Consider the following 10,496-nt stretch of genomic DNA (forward strand, 5'->3'; position numbering starts at 1 on the left):
CAAGCATCGGTCAGCATACAATTCCCCTCATTCCAGGTTCAAAGCCCATCAAGCAGAAACTACGTCGCATGAAACCGGATGTTTCCCTCAAAATTCAAGAAGAAGTCTCTACGCAGCTAGAGGCCGGGTTTATTCGAGAAGCCAAGTATCCAGAATGGATTGCAAATGTTGTCCCAATTCCAAAGAAATACGGCAAAGTACGAATGTGCGTTGATTACAGGGATCTTAACAGGGCTAGCCCTAAAGAAGGTTTTCCATTGCCTCACATCGACATCTTGGTCGACAACACAACAAATCATGCCTTAATCTCTTTTATGGACAGGTACGCAGGCTACAATCAGATTCCCATGGCAGAGGAAGATATGGAGAAGACAACCTTCATCACTCAGTGGGGTACATATTGTTATACAGTTATGCCGTTCGGACTGAAGAATGCGGGGGCTATGTATCAAAGAACAACCACATCCATTATGAGCGACGTGATTCACAGAGAAATCGAGGTATATGTCGATGATATGATCGTCAAATCTAGAGAGAGACATGAGCATACAACACTACTTTGAAAATTCTTCAACAGGCTCAGGCAATACAATATGAGGCTTAATCCTCAAAAATATATGTGCATTCGGGGTAACGTCATCCAAGTTACTCGGGTATGTCATCAGTTCTCGGGGCTTCGAGGCTGATCCTTCAAAAATCAAGGCCATCCTAGATGTGAAACCGCCAGCGAATAAGAGAGAAATTCGGGGGTTCCTCGGGTAGTTACAATATATCAGCAGATTCATTTCAAAACCTCGCCATGATTTGTGAGCCTGTATGGGACGAAGACTGTCAACATGCATTTGACACCATCAAGGACTATCTTTAAAATCCGGTTTACGATGACTTTTTACTATCTTCCAACCGTTACTGATGCTTTTGCTTCTGTTCAATAAATAATGACTGAAGTCAACTTTGGTTGTCCCAAAACTCACAAAGAAAAAAGGAAGTGAGTTAGACAAAAAGAGAAGCAACTTCGACAAAAAGAAACGAAGTGACTTGGACAAAAAGAAACGAAGTGACTTAGACAAATCTTTTTTGTCAATAACCTCAGACCAATCAATCGAATATTGATTAAAATCCGCAAGTGTTAAAGCCAGAAATACCGGGGGCTCCCCTCAGGCTTTACCTTACAACAACTGACTCGGCAGTAGGGGCCATGCTCGCCCAAGAGATCGAAGGCAAAGAAAATTTTGTGTACTATATAAGCAAGAAGCTACTCGAGTACGAAACCAGATATACTCAACTCGAAAGACTAAGTATCACCTTGGTTTGGGTCACAAAGAAACTCTGACATTACATGCTCTCCCACACAGTACATGTAGTTTGCAAGGCAGATCCTCTCAAGTACCTATTCGAAAAGCCAGCTCTCAATGGACGGTTGTCCAGATGGTTGGTTATGTTAGCAGAATTCGATCTCAAGTACATCCCTCAAAAATCTATTAAGGTTTCACAAGTTTGAGCCTTCCTAGCCGACTGTCCCATCGAGGCAGAAGAGGAGGATTACGACCTACCCGATGAGAAAATCCTAATGACAAGCAATGATAGTTGGTCGCTGCACTTTGACGGTGCCTCAAATCAAAACGGATGTGGTGTCATGGTGATCCTGGTAGCTCCGGACGACACTCACATTCCCATATCAGAAAATTTGCAATTCAATGTTACAAACAATGCGGCCGAATATGAAGCATGCATTATGGGCCTGGAAGCCGCCTTAGCATTGGGTGTCCAGAAACTTCGAGTATACGGGGATTCCTCCCTAATCATCAATCAGATTTCCGGCAAATGGAATGTCAGAAGCAAAAGCTTACCCCATACCAGTCCTATCTCGAGAAGCTGTCTGAACAAGTAGAAGAGCTTCGTTACACATGCCTCCCAAGAGAGGAGAATCAATTCGCCGACGCACTGGAAAAGCTGGCATCAATGATCAACATTCCAAATGGCATGGCTAAAATGCCCCTTACAATTGAAATGCGTCAAGAAGCAGCATATGTCCATCATATTGACGATGTCGAGCCTGACAAAGATGAGCCATGGTTTACATACATCCAAAGGTATCAACAAAAATCTGAGTACCCACTGCATCTTTCAAGCAAAAGTCAAAGGGCTTTACGCCTACAATCATCCAACTTCGTCCTAGATGGCGGCATTCAATACAAGAGGTCCTCTAATGGCCCCAATCTCTGATGTGTTGACAAGCATGAAGCACAAAGAGTCATGGATATCTTACATGCCTGGGTCTGTGGTACTCACATGAATGGGAAGATGCTAGCCCTCAAAGTCATCAGGACTCGGTATTACTGAACTATCCTCGAGCGGGACTGCTACTTCTTTGTCAAGAAATGTCCTATTTGTCAAAAGTGTGCGAACCAAAAGCACATTCCCCCATCCTTGCTATATTCTCAGTCATCACCATGGCCATTCTCAGCTTGGGGTATCGACTTCATCGGCAAAGTCACTCCAACCGGCACCGGGGGTCGTGAATTCATACTGGTTGCAATCGATTATTTCACCAAGTGGGTCGAAGCCAGATCATTCAAAGTGTTGGGTTCCATGTAAGTGGCCCAATTCATACAAGAAAACATCATATGCAGATACGACATTCCTCACGAGATCATTAGTGACCAGGGAACCCATTTCCAAGGAGAGTGTGAAGATCTGTTCACCGAGTACAAAATTTAGCATCATCGTTCTTCGCCTTACCGCCCACAGACTAATGGGGCAGTTGTTAGGTTATGATTCATATGACAAAACATAAATCATGCGGAAAAACCATAAAGCCAGGAAAGCATATTATTTACACATTATCATTTAGCATAGTTTAGATGCATACACTTTGTTGCGTGCCCTCCCTAGCTGCGCCAGAACCGAACAAGAACAAGTCTTTAGGACTCCAAGTGTCGTCCCTCCGTAGATAGTCCACAGCCCGTCTGGATCCGCCTTAAGCTTGACCAACTAGAATCGCCCTTAAGGTTGCTTAGAAATTTCGGCTATTTAGGTGCAAGTGTATGGCTGATTTTTCTTCAAAATCTTACCTTTAGAATACTTCAATTGTATCTATAAATTATGACCCTAGGCACCTATTTATAGAGGTATGGGAAAGGAACTGGAATCCTACTAGGATACGAATTGATTAAACTAGAATCCTAGTAGAACTCTTATTTAATTAATTTATCCTTTTAGGATTAGGAATTTAATCATATATCGATTCCTGATAGCTTTAGGATTCATATATGAACACAAACACACACACGCACGCACAGCAGCCCACGAGGGGCGCCATGCGCGCGCGCGCAGCCCGCGAGCACTCGCAGCCCATTGCCACGAGGCCCACACGCTGCCGCAGCCTTGGCGCGCGCTGGGCCTGCCTTGCGGTGGGCCTGGCGCAGCCTTGGCTGGTGCGTTGTGGCGCGCTGGCTGGATAGGCGATGGCCCGGATTCGTGCTGGGACTTCGTCTGGCAGGCCTCGCCCGATGCTAATTCGTACTATACGCTTCCGATTAAATTCCCGATTCCGGAATTTATTTCCGATACGAACAATATTTAATATTTCCGATTCTGGAATTAATTTCCGTTTCGAACAAATATTTAATATTTTCGTTTCCTGAATTATTTTCCGATTCCGATAATATTTCCGATTCTGACAATATTTCCGTTTCCGGCAATATTTCCGATTCCGGCAATATTTCCATTTCCATTAATATTTTCTGATACGTACCATGTTTCCGTTTCCGGCAACATTTACGACTTGGATAATATTTATATTTCCGATACGATCCATATTTCCGTTTCCGGCAATATCATCGTTTCCGGAGTATTCATTTCTTGCTTGTGACGATCTCAGTTCCCACTGAAACCAAGATCCGTCGATTCCAAAATATCCATAGATGGAGTATTTAATGCCATTAAATACTTGATCCGTTTACGTATTATTTGTGTGACCCTACGGGTTCAGTCAAGAGTAAGCTGTGGATTAATATCATTAATTCCACTTGAACTGAAGCGGCCTCTATCTAGGCATTCAGCTCACTTGATCTCAATGAATTATTAACTTGTTAATTAATACTGAACCGCATTTATTAGACTTAAAATTATATGCATACTTGGACCAAGGGACAAGTGTGCATTACCTAATTCCTTTGTCGCTCGATGCTTGCTCTTGAACATAAGGTAAGAGTTGTCATCCTTATTATGTCTAGAGGTGTTTCTCGGTTTCAGAGTTCAAGTGATCAAATAAACAGATAAACATAGCCTATGATTCATCCGAGCACGGCCATGCATTTTACAGTTTCTAGCTCTCCGAGTGGCCTTGTACAACTTTTAAGCATCTCATCCCGATTTATGGGAGGACAATCCCAATCTTGCGATCTTGAGATTAGACTTCGTTTGATAGGTGATTACCTGAGCGTTGCCTTTATAGCCTCCTTTTACGGTGCGACGCTTGGTCAACGTCAAAGCAACTAGTTCTCAAACAAGTAATCTCAAATCACTCAGGTATTGAGGATTTAGTGTCTAATAATTTTAATGAAATTTACTTATGACAGATTTTCATCTCTTACAGTAAAGTTTCATAGGTCTGTCCGTTACTAGTCTTCCCAAAGTAAGTATCTATGCAAATGATTATGACATTGCCATGTCCACATAGTTCAAGAAACAGAACTACTAGTCATCTTGCATTCTAGTCGTCTAAAGTTTTCTATGCGTCCAATTTCATAGAAAACTCCGACCAGGGACCATTTTCAACTTTTGACATTCAAGTTCACTTGACAGACATTTCTTAGTCACAGGACTGGTCCTGACAGTGTATCTTGAATATTTTGTCAAATTGAAGGGACTTATCATTTAATAAACCACAAATTAAATGGAAAAATGAATTATATTCATTTATTGTGAATGATTAACCAATAATGTTTTATAAAGTATTAAACTCTAAAACTTTAAAACATCAAACAAGGACATCAAAGCCATTCTCCAATATGCTTGATTCCCATAGCTGCAGTGTGCGAGTTGTGCTTCGCCTGCGGCAGAGGTTTAGTCAATGGATCTGATATGTTGTCATCAGTTCCAATCTTGCTTATCTCGACTTCTTTTCTTTCAACGAACTCTCGTAGAAGGTGAAATCTACGAAGTACATGCTTCACTCTTTGGTGGTGTCTAGGCTCCTTTGCTTGTGCAATAGCTCCGTTATTATCACAATACAGGGCTATTGGTCCTTTAATGGAGGGGACTACACCAAGTTCACCTATGAACTTCCTTAGCCATATAGCTTCCTTTGCTGCTTCATGTGCAGCAATGTACTCCGCTTCAATTGTAGAATCTGCAATGGTGCTTTGCTTAGCACTTTTCCAGCTTACTGCACCTCCGTTGAGGCAGAAGACAAACCCAGACTGTGATCTGAAATCATCTTTGTCAGTTTGGAAACTTGCGTCCGTATAGCCTTTAACAATTAATTCATCATCTCTACCATAGACCAGGAAGTCATCTTTGTGCCTTTTCAGGTACTTCAGAATATTCTTGGCAGCAGTCCAATGTGCCTCTCCTAGGTCTGACTGGTATCTGCTCGTAGCACTGAGTGCGTACGCAACATCCGGGGGTGTACATATCATAGCATACATTATTGAACCAATTAATGATGCATATGGAATCCCATTCATTCGTCTACGCTCATCAAGTGTTTTTGGGCACTAAGTCTTGCTTAAAGTCATTCCATGAGACATGGGTAGGTAGCCTCGCTTGGAGTCTGCCATCTTGAACCTATCAAGCACCTTATTGATATAAGTGCTTTAACTAAGTCCAATCATCCATTTAGATCTATCTCTGTAAATCTTGATGCCCAATATGTATTGTGCTTCTCCTAGATCCTTCATCGAAAAACATTTCCCAAGCCAAATCTTGACAGAGTTCAACAAAGGAATGTCATTTCCGATAAGTAATATGTCATCGACATATAATACTAGGAAAGCAATTTTTCTCCCACTGACCTTCTTGTATACACAAGATTCGTCTGCGTTCTTGATGAAACCAAAGTCACTGACTGCTTCATCAAAACGTATATTCCAGCTCCTGGATGCCTGCTTCAATCCGTAGATTGATTTCTTTAGCTTGCATACATTTTTAGCATTCTTTGGATCCTCAAAACCCTCAGGCTGTCTCATAAACACAGTTTCTGTTAAAACGCCGTTTAAGAAAGCGGTTTTGACATCCATCTGCCATATTTCGTAATCGTAATATGCATCGATTGGTAACATTATCCGAATAGATTTTAGCATTGCAACTGGTGAAAAGGTTTCATCGTAATCCACACCGTGGACTTGCCTGTAACCTTTTGCAACCAATCTAGATTTGAAAACTTCAAGTTTCCCATCCTTGTCCTTTTTCAGTTTGAAAACCCATTTGCTTCCAATGGCTTGGTAGCCATCTGGCAAATCGACCAAATCCCATACTTGGTTTTCTGACATGGAGTCTAATTCAGATTGCATGGCTTCTTGCCATTGCTTGGAGCTAGGGCTCGTCATAGCTTGCTTGTAAGTCGCAGGTTCATCACTTTCAAGTAATAGAACATCATAGCTCTGGTTCGTCAAATTACCTAATTACCTTTCCGGTTGAGATCTATATCTTTGCGATCTACGCGGGGTTATATCTCTAGATTGACCATGATTCTCACCAGATACTTCTAAAGATCTCTGAGTTTCATCTTGAATGTCATCTTGAGCATTCTCTAGAGTTTGTTGTTCGGCTCGAATTTCTTCGAGGTCTACTTTTCTCCCACTTGTCATTTTGGAAATGTGATCCTTTTCCAAAAAGATACCATCTCGATCAACAAACACCTTGTTCTCAGATGTATTGTAGAAGTAATACCCCTTTGTTTCCTTTGGATAGCCCACAAGGATACATTTGTCAGATTTTGGATGAAGTTTGTCTGAAATTAATCGTTTGACAAGGTTTTCCAAACTTCACATCCCCAAATATTAAGAAAAGACACATTTGGAGGCTTTCCAAACCATAACTCATATGGAGTCTTTTCAACAGCTTTAGACGGAGCTCTATTTATAGTGAGTGCAGTTGTATTTAGTGCATGTCCCCAAAATTCTATTGGAAGTTCGGCCTGACCCATCATTGATCTAACCATGTCTAGCAAGGTTCTGTTCCTCCGTTCCGACACACCGTTCCATTGTGGTGTTCCATGAGGAGTCAATTCTGATAGAATTCCACATTCTTTCAGATGGTCATCAAATTCATAGCTCATATATTCACCGCCTCTATCAGACCGCAGTGCTTTAATCTTCTTGCCTAATTGATTCTCTACTTCACTCTGAAATTCCTTGAATTTGTCAAAGGATTCAGACTTATGCTTCATTAGGTAGACATAACCATATCTACTGAAGTCATCAGTGAAAGTGATAAAGTAGCTGAAACCACCTCTAGCATTTGTACTCATTGGTCCACATACATCTGTATGGATTAAACCCAATAGTTCAGTTGCTCTTTATCCAACTTTAGAGAATGGTTGCTTTGTCATTTTGCCAAATAACATGATTCGCACTTACCATAATCCTCTAAGTCAAATGGTTCTAGAATTCCTTCCTTTTGAAGTCTTTCCATGCGTTTCAAGTTAATATGGCCTAATCGACAATGCCACAGATAGGTGAGATATGAATCATCCTTTTTGGCCTTTTTGGTATTTATGTTATAAACTTGTTTGTCGTGATCTAATAAATAAAGTCCATTGACTAATCTAGCAGATCCATAAAACATCTCTTTAAAATAAAACGAATAACTATTGTCTTTTATTAAAAAGGAAAATCCCTTAGCATCTAAGTAAGAAACAGAAATGATGTTTTTAGTAAGGCTTGGAACATGGAAACACTCTTCCAGTTCCAAAACTAGCCCAGAGGGCAACGAAAAATAATAAGTTCCTACGGCTAATGCAGCAATTCTTGCTCCATTTCCCACTCGTAGGTCGACTTCACCCTTGCTTAACTTTCTACTTCTTCTTAGTCCCTATGAATTGGAACATAAGTGTGAGCCACAACCTGTATCTAATACCCAAGAAGTTGAATTAACAAGTGTACAGTCTATAACGAAAATACCTGAAGATGGAACGACTGTTCCGTTCTTCTGATCTTCCTTTAGCTTTGGACACTCTCTTTTGTAATGGCCTATTCCATCACAATAAAGACAGCTTGATGTGGACTTGTCCTGCTTTGATTTAGCATTGCCCTTGGACTTTCCACTTTTCTTGAACGGTCTCCCTTTAGCCTTGAAAAAATCTTTGGCTTCACAGTCCAGTATTATCTCAGCCTTTCTGACAAGGTGAACAAATTCTGCAACTGTTTATTCTCTTGGTTCACTTAGGTATAGTTGCTTGCAGCGACCAAACCCACTGTGCAGTGAATTGAGCAAGATAGAGACTGCCATCCTTTCGCTTATAGGTGTTCCTAGCAAACTTAGGCGATCAAAATATGAAAGCATAAGATCCACATGGAACCTTAGTGGGACGCCTACCCTTTGTTTAGTGCGAAGGAGCTGAACATGTGTTTCTTGGACTTCCATCCTATAACACCTGTTGGGAGAACTAACCTTTAGACCAGACATTGATTCAATCAACTCATGGACGTTCAGATCCCTGTCCTCCGTGCTTCCACGACAGATATCCCTCAGATTCTTGATGAGAGTGAAAGGTTCATAGGCTACAAACCTTCTAGCCCATTCATCAGGGATATTGTTCAGCATGAGACTCATAACCTTTTTGAGATCCGCATCCCAGGAGAAAAATCTTTCAGGGGTCATGTCTCTGGCATAGTAGCTTGGCATGGGATGTAACAGTACATACTCAAGTCCATTGAGTCTGACTATTTCAACTAGCTTAGCTTCCCATTCAAGAAAATTTGTTAGGTTCAGCTTGACCATAAGCTCAGAACCCATGATGATGTTTTGATTGTTGTTTGCCATAGTTAAACTACAATTGAAAAAGAATAAACAAATAAATAACCATTCACAATTTCTCTTAATAAACTTAAATTCTAGCATACATGCATAATTCAATGTTCATTAAGCATTTTATTCAAGTTATGTGTTCCGGCAGGTGTGAATAAAATGATTCCAAGACCCTAAAATCCATTGAAGAATTAAGCACATTATGTATTTAGACTTAATTCTAAAATCTTTTAGGTAAGCAAAAGCCTTTTGCTAGTAGTCTAGAAACTACTCTTGGTTGATAGGTACGTCTAAGAACTTATTAGGTAAACCTATCGATTTTGCCACGGCAGAAAAGGACTCCTTACTTATATCGTTGAGTTTCACCAAAACTAACATGTACTCACAATTATTTGTGTACCTTACCCCTTTAGTATCGATAAGTAACACCTCGCTATGGCGGAAAACTATTACTAAGATCGATGAAAAAAGGATATCCAAGTAAGTGTTATTTTGGCATGGCACCTTTTAACTCAATTTTTAAGTTTGGAACTTAAGGCTCTTACTATGTTGGTTAGATTTTAAGTGAACTAAAATCCTTAATCATGCAACATAATCAAGCTTTGATCTCATGCATATTTAAGACATATTTAAAAGCAATAAATAACTTAAAACATGCATAAGATAAATGTGATCTAGTATGGCCCGACTTCTTGTTGAAGCTTCAACTTCAAAGTCCGTCTTGGAAATCTCCGTGGGAGGCGCCATTTTCTTCAAATAGGATAAGCTGTAATTAAACTAATTACAACTATTTGATGGTACGCAGACCATATTTGAATTGAAAAACAATTTTGGTACTTTAGACCAATTACATTCAAATTAATGGTACGCAGACCATATTTTCTATCCTATTTGGGCCATACTAGTCACTTCATAACCTGCAAAACAGTACATATACAATATATACCATTCACCCATTCATTATCATGAATGGCCTACATAGCTGGTTAGTAAAACACGTTATGCATCACATAAATATTTGCAGCAATTAATTAAGGGCACCAACAATCTACCAATTTATTCACTCCTTAATAATTCTAATCAAGTTGTTTAACCTTAAAGGATTTGTAGACCTAATCAATAGTTTATGACTAAAAATTCTCCCACTTAAACCAATAAATTCATATGCTTTACTAATTTTAAACATAAAAATGTATTTCTAGTCTAACCGGAAACATACAAATTTGATTAAAATTTAAAGCTCATATAAATTTATAATTGAATCCACTTATTTAATTTATTTTCAGTCGAATTTAAATTAATTCAAGGTTTTTAATTTTGGTAAAATAATTAGAATAAATTAAAATTTATAATAATTATAATATTCAAAATTAAAATCCAAGAAAACAATTTAAATTATTAATTTTAAAATTAATTAAAATTATATGAACTGAAAATCTCAAATTAAAATTTAAAACTCGATAATCGTAACATGACGAGCACTTGGGTTTGCATCCAAGCCCCGTCGAGTGCACGACCTA

At 39.6% G+C, this 10,496-nt stretch overlaps 1 protein-coding gene across 1 annotated transcript; it reads left to right on the forward strand.

Moving 5' to 3' along the window:
* Positions 1-1,824: 1,824 nt before the first annotated feature.
* LOC130471780 (uncharacterized) lies at positions 1,825-2,226 on the forward strand. Its single transcript, XM_056842080.1, has one exon. The coding sequence runs from the start codon at positions 1,825-1,827 to the stop codon at positions 2,224-2,226; it is 402 nt and encodes a 133-aa protein (XP_056698058.1).
* The last annotated feature ends 8,270 nt before the right edge of the window (positions 2,227-10,496 follow it).

Source organism: Spinacia oleracea, chromosome 4 (assembly GCF_020520425.1).
Source record: "Spinacia oleracea cultivar Varoflay chromosome 4, BTI_SOV_V1, whole genome shotgun sequence".
NCBI lineage: Eukaryota > Viridiplantae > Streptophyta > Magnoliopsida > Caryophyllales > Amaranthaceae > Spinacia > Spinacia oleracea.